This window comes from Leptinotarsa decemlineata, unplaced genomic scaffold (assembly GCF_025532065.1).
Source record: "Leptinotarsa decemlineata unplaced genomic scaffold, Ldec_3_MD MMD2_tig00026314_RagTag_RagTag, whole genome shotgun sequence".
In the NCBI taxonomy this organism is placed as follows: domain Eukaryota; kingdom Metazoa; phylum Arthropoda; class Insecta; order Coleoptera; family Chrysomelidae; genus Leptinotarsa; species Leptinotarsa decemlineata.
The window spans coordinates 16083406-16111294 of record NW_027412684.1 but is presented as its reverse complement, the minus strand read 5'-3'; the positions used below and the strand labels follow the sequence as shown (position 1 = coordinate 16111294).

The 27889-nt window shown below is 36.4% G+C and overlaps 1 protein-coding gene across 2 annotated transcripts in view; it reads right to left on the bottom strand.

The window, feature by feature from the left end:
* Positions 1–27889, bottom strand: part of LOC111502538 (LIM domain only protein 3) — a 175946-nt gene that overhangs the window by 14967 nt on the left and 133090 nt on the right. For both annotated transcript variants that reach the window (XM_023156640.2, XM_074181467.1), the window contains one exon: positions 16725–17110. In XM_023156640.2, the coding sequence (XP_023012408.1) occupies positions 16725–17086 (362 nt within the window). In that variant the 5' untranslated portion in view covers positions 17087–17110. The remainder of the gene's footprint in view (positions 1–16724; positions 17111–27889) is intronic.

Below are 27889 nucleotides of genomic sequence, written 5' to 3'. Positions count from 1 at the left end.
GACCAAAAATTTTAAATGGGACCCTATGGCAAGTGACAGCTCGTTTGAAAGGTATTGAAAATACCTATTCAGTCATACCAATTTTGTTTGGGTTTCGGCTGATTTTGATTGATAAATTGAAGAAATACGAAAATTATTGTTTCCCATTTAATTAATAAAGATTTTAAAGTACGCCTCTGGTTCATTGTCAAAAAGGTTGACGTGTTTGAATTATCTACTTGTCAAAAGTGTTTATACCATGAAAATTTACCTAAGCTATTGTTTAATGAGACGTTTAAGTGTTTACATAGGCAAAATGGTACGTACTGTAGCCGACAAAGTAGCAGCTATCTTAATAATTGGTGAATGTAGAAACAATTTCCATGCAGCGGAACGACTGTTTAATGAGAGGTACCCCGATCGCCCTATATCGAGGGTTTATTTGAGGGAGCTTCTTCGGAAGTTTCAAGCATCAGGTAGTGTTCAAGATGCCAAACGATCTGGTCGACCAACAATTAGTGATGACAAAAAAATTGACATACTTGGAGAAATGGTAGTGAACCCTACTTCTTCCACAGCCCAAGTTGCGTCTATCTGTGAAGTCAGTCAAAGGACAGTACATAGGGTGTTGGCTAAAAACAAATTTCATCCTTACAAATTAAAAATGGTGCACCAACTTTCAGATGATGACCCCGACCGAAGACTAGAATTCTGTGAAACTATGTCCGATAAAATGAACCAACAACCAGGCTACATACAGACAATTTGTTTCAATGACGAAAGTACTTTCTTTCTCAATGGAAATGTTAACACTCAAAATGTGAGGTATTGGAGTGACACAAATCCTCACATCTTTCGTGAAAAACATACTCAATTTCCAGAAAAAGTAAATGTTTGGGCAGGTATTTTGGGAAACCACATAGTTGGGCCTCTTTTTCTCAATGCTAACTTAACCGGTGAATTGTATCTGGAGATGTTACAAACTGATATTGAGGCGTTAATTCTTGAAATTGTAGAAGATAATCCAGATGAATTCGACAACTTGGAAATAACGTTTCAACAAGATGGTGCTCCTGCACACTATTACGGTGCAGTAAGACGTTACCTAGATGAAGAATATCGTGGTAGATGGATTGGACGACGAGGTTCGATCGAATGGCCAGCTCGGTCACCGGACCTTACACCATTAGATTTTTTTCTATGGGGGTACTTGAAATCTAAGGTTTACGCTACAGCACCTGACAGTATTGCTATTCTGAAACAACGAATTGTTGAAGAATGTAGGGCAATTTCCGCTGACACACTGGGACGAGTACGACAAGAGTTTAGCAATAGGATGCATTACTGCCAGGAAGTAGATGGAGCACATTTTGAACACTTATTATAAGAACTGGTTCTTAAATCTTTATTAATTAAATGCGAAACTATAATTTTCGTATTTCTTCAATTTATCAATCAAAATCAGCCGAAACCCAAACAAAATTGGTATGACTGAATAGGTATTTTCAATACCTTTCAAACGAGCTATCACTTGCCATAGGGTCCCATTTAAAATTTTTGGTCACAGTGGCCTTGTGACGTCATTTATGACTATTGCGTCACCTGTTATATCCAGTTAAGAAGCCTACATCCGTTTATTTCCACCCTCCAAATTTCATTATTAGAAGTATACCCGTTCAAAAGATACGAGGGGGGGAGGGGACTTTTGACTAGCACTGTATATTATACATATACATTGGTTTAATGTATGTGTCATACTGACATATGGTTACGATTTTTAGTGCACAGCTAAAACAATTATAGATAAATAAATGAAAATGCATATATAAACGCACATAAATACCACACACATACATATTTATATAAATCCTAAATGAACGAATAGTCAGACATTAACAGGAAAATAAGGAAGTCAATAAATAAAATATATAAATAAATAAGATAAACAGACACTGTTTTCAAAATTGCAGGAGCTATTAAAATCAACATAAGCAGTGCTTGAACAGGGAATAATTTTATTTCAGAATTCCATCCATATATTTATCAAAGTACTCTGAACACTATAAAACACCCGGTCAATGAGAACTTGCTTTACAGATTTCCTGAACTGATAAGGTGATTGGATATCTTTAAGACTGGTCGGTAGATGGTTATATATTTTAGCTGCATTATAGATCAATGAGTTTTCAATCAAATTTGATGATGGAATAGGCAGTCTTAATTTGTCGCTTTGGCGAGTGAAACCAACAACAACATCGTAAGATGATTTGTTCTTATGTACTAGGCACACAGTTTCGAGTATGAATAAAGAAGAAAGTGTTAGTAATTTTTGCTCCTTGAACAAGGGTTTACAAGACTCTCTAGGCCCAACTTTGCACAGATATCGGATGGCACGCTTTGGAGAATGAAGACTGTATTGAAGTGTTGTTGGTTGCAGGTGCCCCAGAATGATATGCCATGTCTTAGATGCGATTCAACCACAGCGTGGTACACAATTTTTGCAGTTACAATACCCAATTCATTTGACACCGTTCGTAAAACATAACATCCCGAAGCTATTTTTTTGCTCAGCAAATTAATATGGTTATTGAAATTGAGGTTGCTGTCCAGATTGATTCCAAGAAATTTATTTAGTTTTTTGTTTGATATAAAATCATCACCCATCGGAATGCCTGACAAGTTGCAATTGAATGATATCAGATTGGTTTTTTCTATATTGAAGAATAGCAGATTGGAGTTGCACCACTCTGACACTTTAAGAATATCTTGTGCTATTTTGTTTTGAAGATCATTTTCATTAGTGTCATGCCACAGGATGGTTGTATCATCTGCAAAAATTGTGAACGTTCCCTCAGAATCAATATAAGCTAGATCATTGAAATACAACAAAAGCAATACTGGCCCCAGTACCGAGCCTTGGGGTACTCCGTGTCTAACAGAGACAATATCTGACAGTGTGTCAGTTCTCACAACTTGGGTTCGTTGACTCATATATGATTTCATCCAGATGAGGCTTTGATTTCTGAAACCATAGTGTTGGAGTTTGCGTAGCAGAATTTCGTGGTTCACACAATCGAAAGCTTTCGATAAGTCACAGAAGACTGCTGCGCATTTTTTTTTCAGGTTCAACTCAGAGTAAAGTCTTTTTAGCAGATGGAAAATTGCATCCCCTGTACTCTTTTTGGATTGAAAGCCAAATTGTTGAGGATTTGAGATTTTGTTGGCAGATATGAAATTCATCAACCTAATTTTTACCAATTTTTCTATAATTTTACCAAGGGTTGGAATAAGCGAGATGGGTCGAAAGTTTGAGGGATCTGAGGTGTCACCCCCTTTGTGAATGGGGATCACAACATTTGCTTTTAAGAATTGTGGGTAGGTTCCCTTGGCAAAGGAGTCATTAATAAGATTGACTAGTAACTCTAGAGTAAAGATTGGCATATTCTCAAAAATTCTTATCGATATGTTATCGATGCCACAAGAAGTTTTATTTTTGAACTGTTTTATTGTATCTATCAGCTCTATTAGATTGATTTCATATAAAATAAATGTTTCATCAATATTAATGTCATGCTGAATAATAAGATTTGTGAATGGAATGGCTAAAAGTGTACTTGTGTGTGTGATGAAAAGATGTAGCGTTTGAGCAACCACTCATCATTATGGTGATACCAAAGCAGCATGAAACAAATAAGTTCCAATAGGTGAGGGTAAATAAGGAAAACCTGTGCAGCAACCTTCAAGACTAAGATAGTGGGACTAAAACTTCAAAAACTCAAAGGTGAAGAGATACAAGTAGTTGGAGAAAGTTCAATGTCTGGTATTGATACTAGATCACAGACTCACTTATTACTTTCAGAAAGTATTAAGTAAAAAGCTGGGGTAGCACTAATGCAGATGCACCAACAAAAGACATCCCTATTTCTGACTATATACACAGGTATCTAAATCAATGAGACCCAGACTATAAGCAGCATTTATTTCTTGTACGTCTTGGAAAAATCCGTCTTTACTTATCGAGTCCTAAATGTCAGCTGAGAGGTAGTGGTATAAAGCTAGTTCTGGAAATGAAATAATTACACGTATTATTTTTATACACCCTTTACTTAGGTAACATCTGACTAAAATAGGGCTGTATAACGGAGATTTTGGCTGCTGACAGTTCAACGAAAAATGGAAGAAGCTCTTTTCATTTCATGCGAATATGATGTTTCATATCATGCAAGACGAGTCTGAAGTAAGAATACGCAAAAATCGCAAGATGCTGCTTATTGTCCAGAAAATTGTAGGAAATAGTTGATGGAGAATCAAACGTCTCCCAAACAACAAAAAAGTGATCAGTAAGTAGGTTTCAGTAGTGTATAAGAAACTGAGGATGAATAACAATATAGCCAGCCAGAGGCCACAAAATCTACTCATTAATTATCAATACGTGCTTTCAGAAGAGCTGATAAAGTAGAGATTCTGGGTACATTTTCGTTGGAGTAAGTTGTATTCTGCTTGATGACTTCCTTGCTGAAGAAGTATGAGTTCTTGCAATGGCGTGATCTACTCGACCTGACATTTAGATATTCGACACAAAAATGGTGTTGGTTGGACCCTCCACCTTCATTCGGTCGTGTTTACCAAACCAAACATGTGACTCCTGAAAGCTGACCGAGAGGAACAGAATTATCAAAAATTATAACTTTGAAATCTTTCCCTCTGTTCAAGTCAGTTGAAAATAGTAAAAACTTCTATTGCGGTGGACAAATATCACCCTCAGATTCAAATTTCATTAGACGGCAGCAGGCACCGCCATAAATCCGGAATTCTATGGATGATGTACAAATCCGAGCACTTTGTTTTCGGCGATATAATTTCAACTATAATGGCCCCGACATTGTGAGGAACAATGATTTGCCGCTCAGGCCGCACGGTGGCGGGCACTTTACCTGATTGTCAACTTTTGTTACCGCCAGATAGCGGCAGTGCAGCAGATTTAATTTGTACAAACATAAATTTAACAATCAAGTAAACAATGGTCGGTTTATCGCGATGTTCAGATTTCGACTTTATGGCGGGCAGTTAGGTGGAAATCGAGGCTAATAAACGAAAATATATGGAAGGGCATTGTTAGCCGCGCCATTATAGTTATATCTGTATTCCGCAGATTTAATGGGCCTGCAATGTTCCTCATTTTTGATGTAATTGAAAGGGGCCTCTCGCTGCGAATTGATACTGTTACTGATGGCATTGTTCGGGCTCTTTGTGGTTCCTATCTAGGCGGAATCACAAATGTATCCAGTATTTGTAGTTATAGTTGCCTTTCACAATTGATGATTACACCAGAAATGTTTGGGATGATTTTAAAAAGCAGATAGATGAAAACAAATAAGTCGACTTGAAAAAATTACTAAAGATCCATAAAATATTTCAATAGGTTGCATACTTTCGGTGAAAAATCGGTTCTAGCTCTTTTCATTCCTAAGAAATACGGAAAAAAAATTTCGAAATTCTCTATTTTGCTTCCTCTTTTTTATTTGCCATTGGAACCTATACATTATACAGAATATGATCATCACATTTGTATACAGAGTATCATTGGCTCCCTCAATTACGAAATTTTAAATGAGGACCTTCACTTTTTGTTGCAATTTTTTCCTCGATACTGTTCATTACTTATCGTAATATCGAAGCTTCTCTGGTATTCCTGAGAATTATGAAATAAATTCCAAGCGAAGTAATTCTTTTTCTCATTATGTGATATCACAAACTTTCAGTTTGGTTTTTCTACATCCTACAATTTCCAAAAACTAACAGTCGAAAGTTCCTGAAGTATCTTGGTTTGAAATTCTTTTTTTTTTCTCTTTAATTGTTCAATTTTTAATTGTTGCTTGTATTTTATTTCATTGTAATTTCAGTTCAGGGTTTTTTCTACTCAATATAATTGTTATTTTCAGCTATGATTTTCAATTCTTCTCATTTGACATTTTTTAATATCATATCAGTCAATGGAAGTCCGAACTAGTGAAATTCACCATGAAACAATAATTTCTATGTTGTTCTTGTACATTAGTATAGTCAAAGTAACCGGTATTGCACATAGTTAAAGGTGTCGACGTTCTCAAAGGTCAAAAAAACCAATACAAAGAAATAAAGCAGCTGCCAACTAGTCCACGTTGACTGAAGAATTGGCGGTTCGTGTTGGATAATTTTTACTAACCGATTGTTATGATTGGCTGAAGAGTCATGAAATTAAATTTGTCGTCATGTTACGGTGACGAATAGAATGCGAGGATGGTTATAGCAGTCGTGTTGACAATGTTCAGTTCAGGAACTGATCGCGACATGGGTGTTGAAATTCGATATTAGTGCAGTTATAATTACTTAAAACTTTTTTTATCTGTTTGAAATGTGGCGTTCTTGGACAAGTACTAATAGTAATAACGAGTGTGATAACAACGCAGACTTTTTTCTGTGTAGTGATTCCAATAGCGATGGTGAGCAATGAGAAAAAGAGGTGTTATCAAACTATATTCATTATATGAACTATAACTGTTCTCAATTCAAGTCTTTAAGAAATCATCGTATCTCTGTCCTGGAAAAAACTCGATACGCCAAGTTGAAGCGTATCGCCTCGTATAACCACTACACGCATGATTCGATCAACCGGCAGCATCATAAATCGGCTTCTCATACCAACTTCCCGTATTAACCGTCCATTCAATCGACGACAAGAAAAACAAGCCGGTGTCGTTGTCAAACGAAAAAGGTCGAACGAAATCCTGCTCCAGGGCGAGCATATGGAATAAGTCAGCAGTGACAGGTCAATTGAATATAATGAGCGACCGTGTACAGCGCAACGTGTAAGTAATGAGTAATCGCGTGTTGGAGCCGTTTGTCATTGCGTTCGGATTAACTACAGATGGGGCAACAAAAGATTACACATGCACATGCGTCATCAGTATTATTATCGACTGCTTTCTTTGCCATTTTTCAAAATAGCAGAAGAAAGTCACATGATTTCTAAACTTCATTTGATTTCTTTATGGGCGTAAATGACAAAGATAGAAATTTGTTAGGTTTTCAAGTGACTTGGAATTATCTTTTTTACGGGCGTTGTAGAAAGATGTTTGTAAGTCTCAATATAGTGAACTTGAACCGCCAAATGTATAGAACAGTAATGTCATTTTACATACATTCTGAATTTTGTATTTCAAACTCTTTAACCAAATTCGATCCATTTGTTTTCCTAGACCGGCAAAGCTATATGTATTTTGCTCTAACCTTGTTCTGGAATAAGTTCATTATTTTATTTTTGTTTGTAGTGAAAGCTAATTTGGGATTCAACTTTTTTATCGTTTTTATGTATTGAGGGAAATAATCGTCCACATTGCACGTATTGAACACACTGTAGATGAGAGTCTTCTTGAAGTAACACTGTTTTCATCCAAACATACACAGTCTTCGTAGTTTTACGACACGTTTTACAGTTGTAAATTCTCAAAATAATTCTAGTAGCTGGATTGTAAATATTTTTGTGACGCCGCGCTGGTCAATTCAGAGGGCGTCCCTGAGGACACCCTCTCTTATTATTATTATTATTATTATTTATTACAGTACTGAGTGAGTGCAACATTTGGTAGTTTGAAATGTTATAAAAAATGTCATTCCTTCACGTTCAAGATAAGATTAAACACATAATATAAATGTAGTTAGGGCTAACTTTTTAGTTTACTCAGATGAGTTATTGCGTAATGGAGCCATTGCATGGAGACCGAAAGTTCTACAGGCAACGGCCATCCACATGTCAGTTGAAACAGCGAAAGCTCTTAAGGATTCACTCGATACATTGAAGAGAGATAGCCATAAAAACGAGAGTCGTCGGTAATTTTATTACGATTTTAAAACCAATTCATGACCTTCACTAATGTTTCACAGTTTACATTGTTTTCATGTTCATTGAGGAGTTCCTACCTTTCCATTCTTTAGTTGTCCATAAACAGTTATTTCCACTGTGAGTAAATTTTATATCATAATTAAAAATTGCAACTTCAAATTTGGCCGCAAAGTGATATATTTATATTGTCAGTAATCGAATTGAGAATATGAAATATATTGTATTTCCAGAGAACTTATTGAAGTTTTGACGAATTTTAGAAGTTGACTCAAAATCATAAAATCCAAAGGTTAGGTCGTTCAGAGCAGTAGCCACATACTCTGGTATGAATTCATACGTTGACGATACATGTGTAATCTTTCATTGCCCGAACTGTATGTTGGGTATAACGTACCCATTGCATTCAACCTGATTGCCTCCTATTTATTCGATGCAACATCTGAATGCTTTCGATATTTTACAATCTGAATTATTGGCAGCGGAGGTGACTGGGTGTGAAATCACGCTTGTTTTTTTTGCATTTGGGGGTCATTCAACACATATCCATGTCAGTGACTGAGATGAATGTTGAACCTCTTGTATATTTGTATTTCGTCCCCTGGCCCAAAACTTTTCTTTAGATGGTCCAAATTGTACATAAAGGAGGAATTTCAACAATGAGAATATGATCAAACAAGATGTCACCAAAAGCTGCTCCAAAACAGAAAGACAGCTTCTCTAACCGTGGCTCCACCTAAGTAAAAGACTGGCTTTTCCATCTAAACTGTGATTTGCTGAATGATGTGGTCAGCAGAGGGCTGAAATTCCTTGGCTCAGTAACGGATCTTTCAACAGGGACTTCTGAACTTTGACAATTGATAAACAATCATCTATGGATTAATTGGCACATGAACAAACGAAATTGTTGAATGTGAGACGATATCGATCCATATGAGATCAAAGAGCATCCAATGTATCCCGAAAAAGTCACTGTTTGGTATGGATTTTGGGCTGGCTGTATCATCGATTCATATTTCTTCGAGAACGGCGTTGGCCTGAATTGGAAGATATTGATTCCAACAGAATGGCCCTACGTGCCAAACAGCTCCTGCCACATTAGATATTCTGCACGAGCGATTTAAGGGCATGGTCATCTCACGAGGGAGTGATGTGATCTTGTCACAGAGGTCGTGGGATTTGACCCGTTAGACTTTTTCTTGTGAGGTTTTTTCAAGTCCCAGCTGTATATAAATAAGCCACAAACCACAACGGTTCTCAAAGCCAACATAACCCATGCCATCGGTCGATTTCAGCCTGATTTATGCACCAGGGTCATGGAAAACTTGACGTTTCGGATGACTCCATCAAGAGAAGCCATGGCGGACTTTTGAACATTGTTATATTCTACACATAATGGCATCAATATGTCTTTCAAACGGATAAAAAATCTCACACATACTTTTTTTTTTATTTCGGATATAATCCAACGCCCTTCGTGGTACTAGCCAGGGGAGTAGTTGTTTTTTGATAGGTGTCAGTCCATTCAAGCTACTGTGTAGTTTTATCCGGGACTGGGTCGAACGTTTAAAGTTCATTTCTTTAGATTTGTTTACTGCCAGTCTTCAAGCATAGCCTACTGACTAATAAGAAAGTTTTTCTTCCTTATTCAGAGGAATCGGGCAAATTTTGGATATGCAGTTGGTTAGTACCTCATTCACTAGATGGAGTGACATTTTGTTGTTCGCTCCAACTTACGAAGAAGAATGAAATACTCTGAAAGAATTCCGATTTTCAATTATGGAATATCATTGACTTTAGGTCGATGACGGCCACTATCTTGCACTGATGAGTGGCTAATGAGCCCGAAACCGATCTGCAAGTGAGCCCGTTCCAAAATTGAAGGTCGACTCTTTCAGTTGTATTGCCAATTGCATATGCAGGACATTTTCTGTGAAGATTCCTGCACTGACGCCTGTCAGATATAACCCAACGCTCATCGTGGTATTAGCCAGAGGAGTAGTTGTTTTCTGAACGGCGTCAGTCCATTCAACCTACTGTGTAGGTATATAGAGACTGGCTTGAACGTTTAAAGTTCATTAGATTTGTTTCTACCAGTCTACCAGCTGGAATCCCAGCTTCAACCAGATAAATTCTCTCGAGAAAAATATCTAGTCGAGGCGGCGAACCCATGGCCTTCCAATCGTGAATTGGGCGCACTACCACGGCGGCCAATTCTACAACAATAACAATAAAGTATTTATCTATCTATTTGAATGATCAGTCTATCTTTTCAAAGCAAAACTTTATTATCTGGATCCACTGTTATTGAAAAATAAATGTTACCTATAGGCATGATGTTGAAAAAGGCTGCTAGTCTCACAATAAATACTTTCGTTTCCATCCTTAAGATTACGTTCAAAAGTTCAGCAGATATATTTGTAATTGCGACGTTATAAATTAGACTACTATTGAGCTCTGATCCAGTATTTACTGACAAGAGATCTCCACCTAAAAAATACTCCACAATGCACCAAAGTAGAGAATCAAGTAGGGTAATTCAATGATGAAAGTCTTATAGATGAGACTTCAGATGAACCGTAGTTCATCATCGGAACGGTATTGATACTAATGCTCTATTTATAAACGTGGAATTAATATTTTACATCATAAATTAATTTTTTCTCGCATTTCAGTGACAAATACTTCTATCATATCTCATATCACTCACTTATTCAATCAGTGCATATCTACTAATTCCTATCCATCCATCTGGAAGCAAGCAAATGTTCTTCCGTTGGCCAAAAATTTTAACCCCGAAAGTTTTGGCGATCTCCGGCCATTTAGCATTTTATGTGCGCTCTCAAAAGTTTTTGAAAAAATACTGAACTCGCAGATGCGTGATTATCTGAATGACTTCGATATATTATCGGAGTGTCAATCACAGTCACAATTGTACGACTGCTTTTCTGAAAGTTGTGGATGATGTGCACAGATCAATTGATAATAACAAACTCTGTCTTCTGATATTATTGGACTAAGGCGTTCGATCGCAGACACCATGACCTTCTCTTTGCTATTTTGGGCTACCTAGAGCTTTCAATATATGCTGTAGCACTACTGAAAAGTTACCTTCGCAATCGTCTTTAAAGAGTTGTGAGAAATCTGATTTAATACAAATTGTAAACGGTGTTTCTCAAGATTCAATATTGGGCCCTCTCTTGTTCATTTTATATACATCTCAATTTCATAGGTCACTGCAAATGTCATAGGCCCTATGGCAAATGAATACCGATCTCGATATGTTATTATCTTTGTCAACTGAATGTCAAATGTCAAAGTAGGCCTGTTTCTGTCCAATTTATTAGTTTGGCAGTTGGTCAATCAAATATATTCAATGTTGACTACTTTGACTAGCCTGTGTTTTCTTATTTCTATGAAATCTGATATTCTTTGGACGTCTGTTTCAAAAAAGTTATCAATTCAACCATACAGAAATTTGAAGTAACGTTGTCAAGATCACAAAGTACAGATTTTTGCTAATCATGGTTACTTTAAACACGAATAATTCAACAGATCTAATGTACTAACAGAGACGCGAAGTCTCTACCCAATATATTCAATAAATACAATTTCTTTTCATCAATTTTTGATGAATCTTCCAAACTATCTTTGATTTGCACTTCACTCGTAGCTCTCTCAACCTTTCAAAGTTTCATCATCGGAATACATTGTTAATTACACTCGTTATCTTATTCCAGTCAGATTTTTGGGCATATATGGCCCATTATCCTTATAGCTATTCGATTTTCCTTTGGGTTCCTGTGGCGGGGCCGCAGGGGATTGTCGGCTTCTTTTGGCTCTTGGCCCTGTGTATGGAAGTCGCAGCGTACTTCTTTGGCTTTGCGGCCGTTTAGGCACTATTTCTTGCAAGCATGGATTGCAGTACCGGAAACTTCACTTGAAGTGCCTGCAGCTGCCCTAAGGCCGTTGGGAGATCTTCGGGAGAACTGCAGGCGTTCTCTGACGATGAGACGGCCCTCGCGTACGAGACGTCGCTCCTGATTGTGTTTCTTTCGACAGGCCTTGGGTTTGTGGTCTGTCTGTTTTCGTTCGGCCTATCTGAGGCCCTTTTATTTTCAGTGCGTTCTGAGCACCCATGGAAGCTCGCTGGGTGTTCTCCCTTGCAGTTAAAGCATCGCAAGGGCGAGTTTTTAGGTCTTTAGCATTTCTTGGTCATGTGACGTCCGGCACATCTGACGCAGGCTGGAACTGATTCACAGTTGCCTTGCGTATGACCGAACTTTTGGCATCTGTTACATTGACCCGCTCGGTTTCTCGGCTTCTGTGTTTCGGCGCTTACACGCACGTTTTGAATTTCGGTGATCTCAGATATTTTGTTTTGGCTCCTTGGGACCAAAACAAGCACGAACGGTATCGGTACCTTGTTAGCTTTACTCAGGCGGGCTACGGAAAGGATCTCAAATCCTTTACCCTGGAGTTCGGTCTTGATGTTGTCACACTCCATCGACTCCGGGACCCCGCGAAAAACTACTCTGAGTGGTTTTTCGCTTTTCATTGTATAAGTGTTGTAGGGTATTTTCTCTTGATCGAGGATCCGAGTAATTCTCCTATAATCATCAGTATTTTTAAGATGGACTTTAATTCCATCTGTTGTATTCACCGCCCCCAATATGGAGATGTTTTGCGCAGCAGCAATCCACTTTTCTTTTGCACGGATGGTTATAGGTGGAGGCTTATCCGCTTTTTTGTGTGTTTCTGCAAGGTCATTTTTCGGGGCGTCTGTTACTAGTTCTTCGTCGCCTACTTCCATTGAGTCAGGTGGCGGGACTTCTGTTTCCTCTGTATTTACCGACTCAGTTTTCTGAGTGGGCTTTTGAATTTGATCTTTCAGTACCACGCCCGGCTTTTGTGATACGGCGGGTGTGGTTTTATTTGATTTTGGCTCTTTTTGCCCTCTTTTTTGGGACCTTTGTCGCTTGGCTTTCTTCGCCCGACATAATATCGTCGCTGTTCAGTCCGCTGATGTCAGAGTCGGAGTCGATAAGACGATGAATTAGAATTTTTTTGTTTCTCAAATTCAAGTCCATTCTCTTTGCAAAGAATTTATATGCTTCCACTAGTTTGATACTACTCATTTCATAGTATTCTGTAATAGTTGATATTATAGCCAGACCTGCATCTTTTGGCTTTTTACGAACTTTCGTAAAATTGGAAATCGTTTCTATAACTTGTTCCATTTTGAAAGATAGATGCTACGCTTCGAAATTAGCACAACAAAAATTAGTGCATTGTTAATCGCGAAATTTGAAAACTGAACAGTATCCGGTAAAATGTCACTTCGTCGATATTGCATCTAGTTAATGAAAGTCGCCACTCTCCGACGCATTTTAATCTAGCAGCCGGTATAATAGATATAGAATTTATAACATAAAAGGTTTAAAGGCACACAAAGCCGGACCCGGGCGCAGTCTATATGGAAAATCTGTTTTCATATTGAGCCGATACTCTCATAAATCATGAGGCTACAAAAGCGATTTAACGGGTATAAAACGGTGATATGAGTTTATAAATCAAAGTGTTTAACATTGCGAGTGAAAAACTAACCGATACCTCGCATAACTCCCCGATGAATGCTGGAATTGTGTTACGAATAACTTCCGGACACCTGCCATGGTTGTGCACTGATCGATAAATAGAAGCACTTCAATTATTTCCTGATTTTTTTTGAGGCTGATGTTGAGGCTGTGATGAACATCTTAAAATATCAATGTTTGGCCGATTTAATTCGTTCCAGAACTGGTTCAGAATACAGAATCATTCGAAAGCGAGAAGAGTGACGAGTGAAACAGTGAAATAAAAACATTTTTTTTACAGTTCAATTGAATTATATTGCTGAGTTGTGACGTACGTTGTTGAAAACAATCAGCAAATTCTAAAAATCAAACGATTTATTCATTAATTGGTACAGCAATAAGGACACTGGACAATGAGAGTCCAAACTTATAACATTGGACTAGAAACTGCATAATCAAGATTAGGTATTGATATCTCTCCTGTTACCAATTTTTATACAATTCCATACGGAAGATTTACCAATTATACTTCGATCGTAACTTAATCGTCTGTATTCGTATATCTCCAGTTCTCTCAAAGCCCGTTCCTCACAAGTAATATTTTGATGATTTTCCGTAAAAAGGTATCTGAGAAAGATGAAGATATCAGAATAGTTATTGAACATCGTGGTTGAAAACAACAACGGGGTCGAAGAGAATATTTTAATGATGAACATTTCAGAATACCAATATTTCAATGTATTTTTCTGATCCTCCACGTAAAAAAACAGTACAGTACAACGAAGGTAACAATGACGTATATTAATGTTTAAAATATAATTCTCACTTTGATTATTTGAAAAATTCCCTCACAAAACAAAAAAAGCCCTCAAATTCCTCATAACGCCTCAAAATCCTCCCAAAATTTCCTCAAAAAACGAAAAAAGCCCTCAAATTCCTCATAACGCCTCAAAATCTCTTCATGATGTCGCAGAAATAATTCTGACGTAGTTGAAACGGAAGTTATCAAAGTGGTTTTATTCATTTCTGTGTGACTTGGTAATTCAACGATTCATCAGAAGTTTCTCATCGTTAATCAAATATTTGAATCTCCAGACCAATCGTCTGCTAGATTCGAAACATAACTTACGACATCAACCATCACATTTTTTCACATTCTTCAACAATTCATTATACAATTGCATTTCGAAAAGGAAATATATAATTCCAGGATGAGAAGGGTTCATTGAATAGCAATTCAAGGTGTAACAAATACAATGAAATTGTCTAATATCAAAAGGGTAGCGGAAAAGCTGTCGTAGGAGTCAGATACAAAAATTACCCTCGCCCGATCATTTCTGTGAAATAAACAACATTTGTAAAGACGTCTCCCAAGCAACCAATAACACTTCCCGGAAATTCATAACATCCCATTACAAAAGCTAAAATCACCCGTCATATAGACCCACCAATGACTGCAACATAATCGACTCCTAATCGAAATCAAATCATACTAAAACCCACTAAAAGCTCACCTATGATTACACCGCTGACACGCGAAGCACTCTAGATTATAAACGTTAACTCTGGCCCTCATGAGCATTTGAGTATTTGATCTATTGTAATATCAACAGAAAACATGCTCTTGAATGAATCGTTACAAAAATATTTTTCTGTGTTTTCGAACCGTTCATCTATTTTTTCAAAGTAGTGCTAATAGACGAGAGAGAGTTCGAGAAATAAAAGATCGCACATGAAAGTCCATCCACATACTTGAGTTTGATGAGAATGCCACCGTTACAAATACAATAAACAGAAGAGGCCCCAGAATCGATCCTTGAGATACTCCACAAGTGATAAATTCAGATGAACTGTTTGAACATAATCAACTCCTGGATATTACAGGCTTGGACTTTTATTGTCTGCAAATGTGCAGATTCGAAAAAACAATCTTATAAAAAAGAATAAGTTATCAAAATCAATTTCAATTGTGAAATAACCAGAAATGACATATTCAGAGAAGTCAGTTGAGAAGGAACTGATATCAAAAATGAGAAAAATTTCATTATTAATTTCAGAAATATAAAAACGTTACTTTGTAATGAAAACAAATTACTTATTTTGACTTGAATTAAAAAATGTCTGAGTAATTGAGTCAAATGTCAAATTTATTCAAACAATTAGCTCAGTTTTTGTGAGAATGCCCTGATTTGAGGTTAGTTCTGATGTTATACTCAGACTTAATTCTTTTTATCTTTTTCGACAGTCCACTGACTGGTTGAGAAGGCAAATCTAAAGAAATGAACTTTAAACGTTCACTGCCAGTCTTCAAGCATAGCCCATAGACTAATAAGGAAATGATTGAGAAGGCTTTTGTTTCTTACCGGTCTTTCATTTTCTTCAAGCCAATATTATTATCCACCAGTTTTTCGAAGCAATTTTGCTAGAGACCTTTTTTGAAGTAGCCTAAGTAGATATCCCAAAAAGGTGTCTAGTTCCTTGTAATGTACCTCAATCAAACTTGATATTTGTTGTGGATTTCTTTAACAGGTAACATTCTAAACCCTTTCATGTATAAGCGAGCTATAATAGGGTCTCATCCTATAGAGATAATCCAAAAAGGTGTCTTGTTCCTTGCAATGTATCTCAACCAAACTTGATATTTGTTGTGGATTTCTTCAACAGGTAACATTCCAAACCCTTTCATGTATAAGCGAGCTATAATAGGGTCTCATCCTATAGAGATGATCCAAAAAGGTGTCTTGTTCCTTGCAATGTATCTCAACCAAACTTGATATTTGTTGTGGATTTCTTTAACAGGTAACATTCCAAACCCTTTCATGTGTAAGTTGGCTATAATAGGGTCTCATCCTATTGAGATATCCCAAAAAGGTGTCTATTTCCTGGAAATGTATCTCAACCAAACTTGATATTTGTTGTGGATTTCTTTAACAGGTAACATTTCAAACCCTTTCATGTATAAGCTGGCTATAATAGGGTCTCATCCTATTGAGATATCCCAAACAGATATCTAGTTCCTTGCAATGTATCTCAACCAAACTTGATATTTGTTGTGGACTTCTTTAACAGGTAACTTTTCAAACTAGTTCATGTATAAGTTGACTTTAACAAGTAAAACTGTCGATTCTTTTGGCAAACTATCGTCGTATCAAACATCAAATAAACAGAAGTAGCCACAGAACCGATCCTTGAGGTACCCCACCAATGATATCCCGAAACGAGGATGGTTTCGAGATCCGTAAAACTTTTCAAACAAAATCTAATAATATTAAAACCCATTGAAAGCTCACCTATGATTGCACTGTTGACACGCGAAGCACTCTAGATGATAAACGTTACTTCTTGCCCTCATGACCATTTCGAAGGCGGGGATCACTTTTGTACAGGCTGCGCAATAGCCGGTATTACCGAAAAGTCTCAGATAGTCCCTTTTACACAAGATCAGGTTTGCCTTGGTGTACAGAGTGGAACCGACTTCGCCGAGTCTGCAGTCGCAGCAGCCGCATTTGAGACAGTCCTCGTGCCAGAACATGTCGAGTGCTTTGAGCAGGTACCGCTCAGTGATGGGTTTGAGGCAGCCTGCGCATTCTTGGGGGGCCTGGCCGGGGGTGGTCTTAGTGGCCTCTGTTTTGGATATGTCCATCGTCATCATGGGGCCGTTAGGCCTCGACTTTATCTGTAACAGAAAAAAGTTCGTTGAATATATGACAGGAATCGCAATGAGAACTGTGAGATATCATCAATTCTCAGCTCACAGGAATTCTAACTTCTACGGATTATCTTTTGTAGGGGACAATAACTTATAGAAGGAAACACTCACAACTCATTTTTACGTCTCTTGAGATCATAATAAATCTATGTAAATCAATGTAATAACCCAGGGGTCTCCAAACTACGGCCCGCGGGCCAAATCCGGCCCGCCAGTGTCATCAATCCGGCCGGCGACAGCCAATTATTTACTGTCATCAATCTGACCCGCGACAGCCAATGATTACCTAATTGTTGTTACTATTGCTGTGATAAATTGAAGAAGAAAACACAGAATGATAATTACTCGATTTTATTTACTTGCAAGGTAAAACTTAACGACAGAAATGATGACAAAGTAAACTTAACTCAAGTATCTAAGTTAAAGTATATTAATAACCAACAAATAATTGAAATGAATTACAGTAAAACGAAAACACTAATGAGATTTATGTAATTGTGATTTTCCATCGACAATACTTTGTAGTTGTGTATCAATTTTACTTGTACCAATTATCGGGTAATTGAGATCTGTAAACATTCTTTGTGTACTTCATCTTGGAAAACGTTTTCTCACACAAGTAAATAGTACCAAAAATAGAAAACAACCCACGAGCAAATTTATGCAAATTATCAAATTGTTCCAGTAAAAGACTCTTATGGAATTCCAACTAATATCAAAATTTATCTTCAAAGCACTCAAAATTCAAAATTGACGGGAAATTCAGTCTCTGTAGTGTGGCTGAATATTCCACATGTTTCAAAATGTGTGAAACATTTTTACGTAATTGCGATTGAAATAGTATTATTTTCTGCCTGAAGGATTTGATATTGGTGTATAAATCAGAGAGAAGCTGATTTTCTCCTTGCAATCTCAAATTCAGTCCATTCATGATGATTTGTCAAATCGATATAGAAGGCTAACTTCCACATCCATTCACTATTTTCTAAATCGGCAAAAGGGCGCTGCTTCTCATTTAAAAAAATGTCGATCTCTGCTCGAAGTTCAAAAAAGCGCTTAAGGACTTTTCCGCAACTAAGCCAGCGTACGGCAGTATGATATGGTAAATCATTTTCTCCAATCTGTTGAATAAACTCGCGGAATTGTCGGTGATTCAGCCCAGTGGATCTGATGAAGTTAACAACTGATATGACTGGTTTTAGAACTTCAGACATATCCAAACATTTTCCGCACAAGGACTGTTGATGGATGATACAATGTAAGACTAATGGTTTTGAACCACCATCATTTTCTACAGACTTTGACACAAATGCAACCACTCCTTTATTTTTACCATTCATATTTTTGCCTCCATCAGTTGTTATAGATTTCAAATTTCTCCATCGAAGGTTCTTTTTATCAATGGCATTTTCAACTCCCTTAAAAATATCTGCCCCAGTTGTCGTACCGTGAATACTATCAATATCGAGAAGTTCTTCATAGCTTTTATCTACTCCGCGAATAAAAATCAACACCTGAGCAGTATCTGACACATCCGTTGACTCATCCAATGCTAGAGAAAACCACTCATGATGTTCATTTTTGTCAGACAGTTGAGATGATATATTTTCTGCGATGTCTGGCACCCTCCGAGCCACGGTGTTTGCTGACAAACTAACACTTTTAAATAAATTTACCTTTTCGGGGCATATTTCTTCGGCTACTGCAATCAAGCATTATTTTATCATTTCTCCATCGGTGAATGGTTTGCCACGTTTCCTGATTTCAAGAGCCACACGAAAGCTGGCGCGAGTGGCAAACTCTTGTTTAGTATTCGCTTTGGTAAACAAAGATTGCTGCGATTTGAGTCCGCGTTTCAAATGTTCAAATTTTTCCTTCCGCAAACTACCTGTATACTTGGAGTAACTTTGAAGGTGTTTCGATTCATAGTGTCGTTTAATGTTATAGTCTTTGAGAACAGCTATGGTTTCATTACAAATTAAACATAGCGCCTTATTATTGGACTCAATCACAAAATACTGAAAGTTCAATTTTTTTTGGAACGTTCTGGAACGTCGATTTTTCGCTTCTTTTCCATACTAACAAATCACACATAAAAACAATAAGTCAAATCAAAATACTTTTATTGAAGGGTGTTACTTTATTTCACAATAGACAGTTTCGCTTCCTTCGCCTTTCCTATGCAGACCAACTCGCAGTTGCGCCGCTAGCCTTTTTATATGCAATTATTACTGCCATCTCGAGGTGATCGGAATACACTAGCTAGAACCAGAACTTTCTCGAACCAACGCGGTAATTCCAAATATTTAATTACGCCTAATGCCACCTAGCGGGTAGCTGAAAAAGATAGTACATAGTACCACTACTCGCCACTAGATGTCTTCAAGTGTCACAATACACAATGATAATTGAAATGCAAAAAAAGCGTAAGTTTGCTAAGGTCACGCACTTTGCAACTATCCTAGTCTAGAAATATAGTTAAGGGCAGAAATTGGCCCTTGGAACAAACTGAAAAAATCATTATGGCCCGAAGGCTTCAAAGTTTGGAGACCCCTGTAATAACCTACAAATTATCGGGAAAGAAATTGTTTGGCCTTCTACTTCTCCATCTTGATACAAAAAATGTGAAAATATTCCAAAGAAAGGAAGAAAGCGACCAATTTCAAAAATTAACTTAACAAAGATGTGTATCAAGATAGAGAAATAGAAGGCTAACAACTTTCTTTTCCAAAAATATCTCCTGAAAATATACCCTTTCATTGGAATTCTACGGGTGTTGAAACTATTACTGTTTTTGGTACATATTGATGATTTTCGAATTTATGTTTCATATCAGTTTTATAAAAGTAAGCAATGGGCTCTTTGGAATAATGCTTTCGTCACTTATTATAGTTCTGATGCCATATTTTACTATTCGAAACGTTCTAAAGCATCTTTTTCATGACTGTTATACTATGTGTGACGAAAGACATAAAACTTTTCTAGTCTCCGAAATCTGATCTGTGCTGCATGTTCTTTGAAACCAGATCCAATAGCTTGTTTGGTCTGGCCGATATACTTTTAGAATTGTTCCACATAAAATATTCACTGATTCTAAGGTACTCACCTATTTAGGATTTGCGTAGGACACACTAGATAGTATTCGTGATATGAGTAATAGGGGTAACTAGAGTAACTAGAAACTGCATATTTTCTTGTACCTATATTTTCTTATAATTCGATATATTTTGATGCTTTTCTTCATTGTAATAAAGATATAAAAAGTCAAAGTTATGTAGTCAAATTACTGGAATAGTTTTCTTGATATTCTATATTAATCTACTAGACATTTCTCAATGAACGCCTTCTGAAATGTTCTTTTAATAATTAGTGTAGAAAATAAATGTTCACCAAAAAGTGGCAAAAATTCATTTCAGTCACTTCTGAACAAAGACAGTAAAAATAACAATCCTCATATCTGAAGGAAGACCAAAGCTTTGAGAACAATTGTTATTTTTTTCAATAAAATACACCGCACTTGAAACTTTACATGAATTTCAAAATTTGTGATGAATAAATGCTTGAGTCTCAAGAAATCAACCCCAAACAATTACCGAAACATTTTCCTGGAAGATCTCCATCCAGTGTATATCCAACGGATTTACTTCAACAAGCACCAGAATGATATTTACAATTTTTCACAAGAAACAATAAAGAACCCTTTCAGACGGAATATGAAAGTATATGTGGAAGTGGATTGAATTCTTTTTAGTTGATTACGGCAGTCAATTTGGATAATGGGCAGATGTTTGATATATGCAGGCCTTCTAAGTGTATTACAGAGATAGTGATAGGACACGTAGTATTGATGACGACGTCCGACCTCAGAGGCGTGGAAGCAGGGTGGAGAAAGGCAATACCAAAAGTGGTTCACTTTGTTAACTTTAGTACCTGGATTTCTAGAAGGATTTCACACTCCATAGTGGTGTCAAGTGCCACATCATCTTTTAGATCTTTTGAATACAGAATTTTTTCATATAGATAACTGTTCTATACTCAATATGGTTAAAATTATTATGCCAAAATGACAAGATCGCCATTCCTTCATTTTCACAAAACCTACTCAAGTTGACTGCCAATCCATATGCGACTATCTAGTTTTTTGCTTCTTGAGAACCGGCTACTTTCTTCCAGTCCCTGAAAAATACTGCAACATCGCTGGAATCAATTCTTCATCAGTTTCTCAGGGAGTTTATGATATGTCTCTAGTATATTCATCAGCATTTCTCTGATTAATTATTGAATGTCCCGGTACCCAGTCGAGAGATAATCAGGTACACCAGTTTCCTCAATTTTAATGACACACCCAGACCAATTTTGATGTCATTGAGTAGGGAAATATCGCCAGCGGAAGCAATACACATATCTGGGAAGAAGTGAAATATGTCGTTGATATAAATGATGAGCAGTAGTGATCTCAGGACGGAATTCTGAGATACCCCCATCGTTTGGAAATGATTCCGTTGACTGAAGCATATTGCTGCCTGACAAGTAGGTTTGAAAATATTAAGTGGTTCTTCTCTCACGACGTAGCTTTGTCAACAGTAGCTGATTGAGAACACATTCGGAGGCTTTGATAGTTACAGAATATTATTCAACTGACTCAGATCCCCCAACTATCCTTTCCACTGCCTTGCTTTAAGCTTGTACTGCGGATATGTCAGTACGAAAGCTAAACTGATAACCGTTGTTTGTGTAATTTTTGAAAGAAAAAAAGTTCAAACAGCTATTCAGTTTCCTGGTATGAAATTTAGGTTAAGCATGTTAGGTTGCCGTGTTGCTCCAATATCCACCAACTGATGAAAGCTATTGCCTAGAAAGGTGACTAGAACGGGCTTTTCTGTTTAATTCAAGTGAGAGAACGTTATTTTTCATGAACCTATGCTTGAACTACTAAAAATAAATAATAATAATAATAATAATCGTCTTCATTGTTTTCCAGCTGTAGTTACATACAAATATTTGGATAAATTACAGAGATAGTTGCTGATATAACAAAAGGCAAAGTTCAACTTAGTTATCACAAGTGCTACTGAGTTGTTTCTCTACCCAACCTCAAAAAGATTCTACCTGAGCTAAGACAAAAAAGTAATACATGAAAAAAAAACAAATTGGGATTGTTCAAATATCTATTATGATACTGGAGAAGACGTTCATCATTGAGACTTATTCTGGTCCCAAAATGTATAGGTTTGGGCAGTTTATACTTGAAGTTGGTTTTCGAACAGAAGCAGTTTGAATCTTTTCCGTAAAACAGAAAGTTCTGAATTTCTTATTTCTTTTGGTAACAGGTTGATCACTTGGTATATATTATAGCTTGAAGATCGCTTGAAAAATTCTGTTTTAAAACTAGGTGGGGTAAGAATACCCTCAAATCTGAGATTCAGATTATGAACATCAGTACGAAAAGTGATTTTCCTGTACAGATAAGGCAGCGTTTTGATTTGTATGATTTTGTTATAAAAATTAGCTGCATTCAATATCCGTCTGTTTTCCATTGTGATTCACCCTGTATCCCGCATCCGGTGTTTCCCAAGGATTCCATTTGGGACCATTGCAATGTTTTTATGGATGATATTCAGTACTACTTTTCTATTGCAGAATTTCTAAGCTTTGCAGATAATTTGAAAGTTTTCAAGAAAATCACCGGATGACTATGTAGAACTCCAGAGCAAGCTAAGCCAACTGGATAGTTGGTGTTTTGACAATGCCATTTCATAATTTTTAGCCCTAAACCGTAGCCACAACCCTTTAACGTTCTCTTATACTATAAATCAAATTCCACTCAGTAATGTTACAGAAATAAAAGACTCGCGTTTACTTCTGGACAGCTCACTTTCATTTCAACCACTGTTGATAAAGTCTCTCAAAATGCTAGGCTCCCGAAGAAGATGCATCTCAGATTTCACTAATATCAATTGCTTAAAAATTCTGTACCACTATGTGGTAAGATATCATCTTGAATACGTATCTTCTGTATGGAACCCATCATATGCAAGCCTCATCCATGAATTCAGAGAAAATTCATTCCGTTTGAATCCAGAATTACTCCTGAGAACTAGATATATAACTATTCTCAACTACATTCCCTCATAGAAATTGAAACACTCCGTTACAGAAGGGATACTAAAGACTTGGAGATATTTTGTCAAATCGTTAATGAAATTGTTCATTATCCTTCAACGTTATCCAAGTTCAGACTTTCAGTCTCTTCTAAATTCACTAGAAATACAACATTTTCTCAACCACAATATAGAACAAATAAGTACTTTCATTCCTTTCTTGATTATATCTGTACTTTTGTATTGGGTATTATGTGTAGCTATTTCAAATTTTTTAAATTGTACTCACTGAAATGGGTCCTGAGTCCGTGAATAAATAAACAAATGAATAAAAATGAGAAAAGATCAACCTCACTCTCCTCTCCTAGAAGAGATCATGACTGTACCGACTGTACAGTTTCCACTTTTTTTAAGTACCATCGAAGATAAATCCTAAAAACCTACCGAAATATCTGCGTTGTAACGCCACTGAAATGTCCGGTCCATTTTATCATTGCAACTCGTGTTTTCTTATTTCCAATAAAGTAATGGCCAATTCTTATTAGTTAAATTGTTTCGAGCTAACCAAGCAACTCACAAAATTGGGTAAATTCATCCCGTTTCGGTTGTTCGACTGGACGTAAAATCGATCCAGCAAATGTATTTATGTATACAAGAGCATATAAAAGAAGGCGGGTCAATGAAGGAAACAGATTTCATTTCAGTGACGTCTCAATCATTATCTCAGATGAATAAATAAGAGATCACTCAAAGTGGTAAAAGTACGCGACAGAAATGTATAAATAGACAATCTAATTCATCTCCTGAAGACGCCAACTTGGGTGGTGAAACGTGCGTCGAAAAAAGTGTATCAATTCCGCTCCTTTAACAACACTGCTTGTTTTGAATTCAGTTCTTAATCAGGATAATATAAACATTAGAAACCCCCAGTACTTTCTGAAATAGATTATGTCAGTTTTAGGGTAACGTTCAACAAGAAATCCAAAGGTGATCTTTATTTTGACCTTGGCGGTGACCTTCAAAGTTGAATAAATTATTGTCAAAGGATATCAAAGAGTCATTTGTACTCAAAGTGGAGACCCCTTGGAACGCAGACATTTTTGAAAATTAGAATACAGAAAAAGTCAATTAATTATGATAGTTCTTGTTTCATTTTTACTACTTATTCACCTTTGAGAAACATGTATTGTGTAGTATCAATGTATTCAGTAGTATCATATATTTCTGTGAACACATTCAATGAAGATGTCATGAGTAACATGACATGGGTTTCGGTTACAAAACTTTCACCTTCAATTAACCTTGGAGGGTTATCTGATCGGCCATTGTGAAGGTCAATATTAGAGTTCTGTAAGTAGGTACCCTATGAATGACTTTCATTTCCTTCAGTTAATTTGTCAGAAGTAATTTCAATCTTTTTTCGAAATTTAAATTCTTAAAACTTCAAGGCTCAAATATATTAAATTTCAATAAGGAACTACTTTTTTTCCAATTATGAACTCTATAATGATAAACCTTTATGAAACGTCGATGAAATTTCAATATGTGCACTATATTTGATGTCAAATCATTTTTATTCTTCAGTCATTTCAAACTATTCTTAATTTTACGTAATGTTTTCTTCATATTTATACAGAAAACTCACACAGCTAACAGTCAAAATATATCATTTTTTTATGATTTCAACAATAAAGTGCCGCCAGATGAAGAAAAAAACAAATAGCGTAAATATTTTTAATGAAAATAACGAATTTACATTCACACAATTCAACTAACAAAGAAGCAAAAAATGTTAAGAAACGTAACTAATTAATGAAATGTTTCGATTCAGTGCAACAATTAATTCCAACTCATATTCTAGTAGCCTCTACTAATCCACCACGTATTTCGATACATGTGTCGTAGCGCTTACGAATGTTTCTGAATACGTTCCTCAGTTCTTGAGGGCCAATATCTGCACATACCTGTCGAATTCTTGCACAAAGTTCATTTCTATCTCTTGAGCGGTTTTTGTAAACCGTTTGTGTGAGAAGTCCCCAGAGAAAAAAGTCCAAAACTGTGAGGTCTGGAAATCTGGGTGGCCACTCTATAAACGGACTACCACGGCCTATCCATCGGTTTGGAAAATGTTCGTTAAGCCATTGCCTCACAGCTCTGGCATAATGAACTGAACACCCTTCTAACTGGACAATTAAATTTGATCGTTCATTGATTGGCAGCTCGTGAATAGCATGTTTAAAAATTCTAGAAACCTCTGCGCATTAATGTTTCCCTCAAGAAAAAAGAACCAATAATTTGTTCGTTCAATATACCACACCAGACGTTGATTTTTTGGGAATACTGGCTTTTACAGTGTATTACCCAGTTAGGATTATCCGTTGCCCAATAGCGACAATTATGTGATTACACTACTACATATGTAGTGAAAGTGGCTTCGCCGGTATATAAAATATTTTTTAGAAAATGTCTATTGTTTAAATATTCCCCTTGGGCCCATAAACAATATTCCAGGCGTCTTGCTTCGTCGCCTTCTTGAAGTGTGAGTAAAAATTTTGACTTGAAAGGTTTAATATTCTTCGCCTTGAGACATCTCCGAATAGTTTCTCGTGGAATATTCAAATCTAAAGTGGCATTCCTTATACTGGCATTAGGATTATTTCCGAAATAATATAAAATGATTTGATCATTCCTGTCATTGCTGTTTCGTCTTTGTACAGGATTACTTTTTAACATCATTTTTGATACTACACCAGTTTCATTGAATATTTTATTTATTTTATTTACCGTACTGCAGCTAATACGAGGACGATCTGGATGTCTCTCATTAAATACTCTACAAACCTCTCTAGCACTTCTAACGACATCTCCCAAAAGGCGTATAATTTCAATTTTCTCTCTTACGCTCAATCTTGCAGCCATGACACTTGATAATTCGAAGAACTGTAAGGTGAATATTGTTGACAATAGTACACTCAAATCTTTCACAAGTGTCAAACTGTAATATCATTTCCATGGCAACTAAGTTTCAAACTGAAATATTAGGTCTTAGTTTTAGTTAATTTGCGTGAAAACTTGAATGTAATTCCGTTATTTTCAATAAAAATATTTACGCTATTTGTTTGTTTTTTTCATCTGGCGGCACTTTATTGTTGAAATCATGAAAAAAATATTCTCATGGCTAGATCTGTTGATATAGGGTGTTTTTTGTGACTGTTAGCTGTGTGAGTTTTCGAATTTTTGAATTGTCATAACTTTGTTAATATTGAATATTTTTTCATGAAATTTTGGTCACACCTATTTAGAGGCATTTTGAATCCAGTGGGGTAGTGATTTTTTCAATAAAAAATCGCTAATAAAAAATCCCGATTTTCGACTAAGAAAAATATCGTAGTATGCCCTGAAACTTTAATAAACATTTCAAATTTTGTTCCAAGGTAGACCTTTCAGTACTTGAGATTTAAAAAAAAATTATTAAAATCGGTTCACAACTTCAAATTTTAGGGGGGTGTTTCCATTAAAAATGGGTCACGCTGTATATTTATCTGATGGGTAGTTTTAGACAAAATGGTCTTGATTATTCCACTTCTCCAAAATAATGATCTTTCGAAAGGAAGAAGGAAATAATTAAAAGTATTAATAAAAACTCTTCACAAAACTGTGTAAATCACATTGTAATAAACACAAATTGAAAGTAGATAATTAAAAATGACTTTTCTCAATTACCAAACTATTCCTGTGACTTGGATTATATCATATAGTTATAGTTGCACGAATTCTCTTGCAATAACATGATGTAAAGCTTTTGCAGCAAATGAGTGAGATATACCAGAAAGGTATACCAGGTTTTGAAACCTCTTTTTTGAGTGGAATACAAACTCTGTCCATCCAAGAAACAAAGTAACCCAAACAATGATAGATGCGTGATCAAAGCATAATCACCATGCACATTTGCATCTATTGGGTGAAATAAACGAGTCTCCTTACGCTGGCCAATCGGATTTAACTGCAATCGGCTGGTGGAAATCATGTTACAATATCGAAGTCATCGGTTTCGTTTTAACGCCTGTGGTGTCTACATATTTTAAAGTTAAAAATTCTTGAAATGTCAAGTACTGATAGGGCTGAAGAAACTGCTAATTTGTGTCCCTACACTCCACCTGAAAAATGTTCCTATACCCAGCCACATCATTTTAAAAAATCGGCCCTTCCTTATTGCGACTCTGTACAAGCAGCCTTGCACTATGCATGATAATGTTTTGGAGCACTCTTTGATAGACAGGGTATAATATCAATACTATTTAATATTTCAATGGGTAGTCTTTCTGTAAGATATTTATTGAAATTTTTGTCCCTTATAGGGTACAAATGGGCTACATTTTACGAAATCTTGCCGAAATGTTGTTGACTGAAATACAAATCACCGCTAAATGAGTAAGTTTTTCCTTGACTTTGTGAGTAATTCAATACCTTCTGCTCTACCCTGTAACTAAACTACATCCATTGAGTATTAGTCACATCCAATTATCCGGATCTACGCGACATGAGCTGTTTTTCAGTTGCTATTAATTATCCACGGTGTTCGTTAACCTATAAGCTGGTATAGTTTCAAGCACCAAGGAAAATGAAATTCACTCTTAAATTGTTA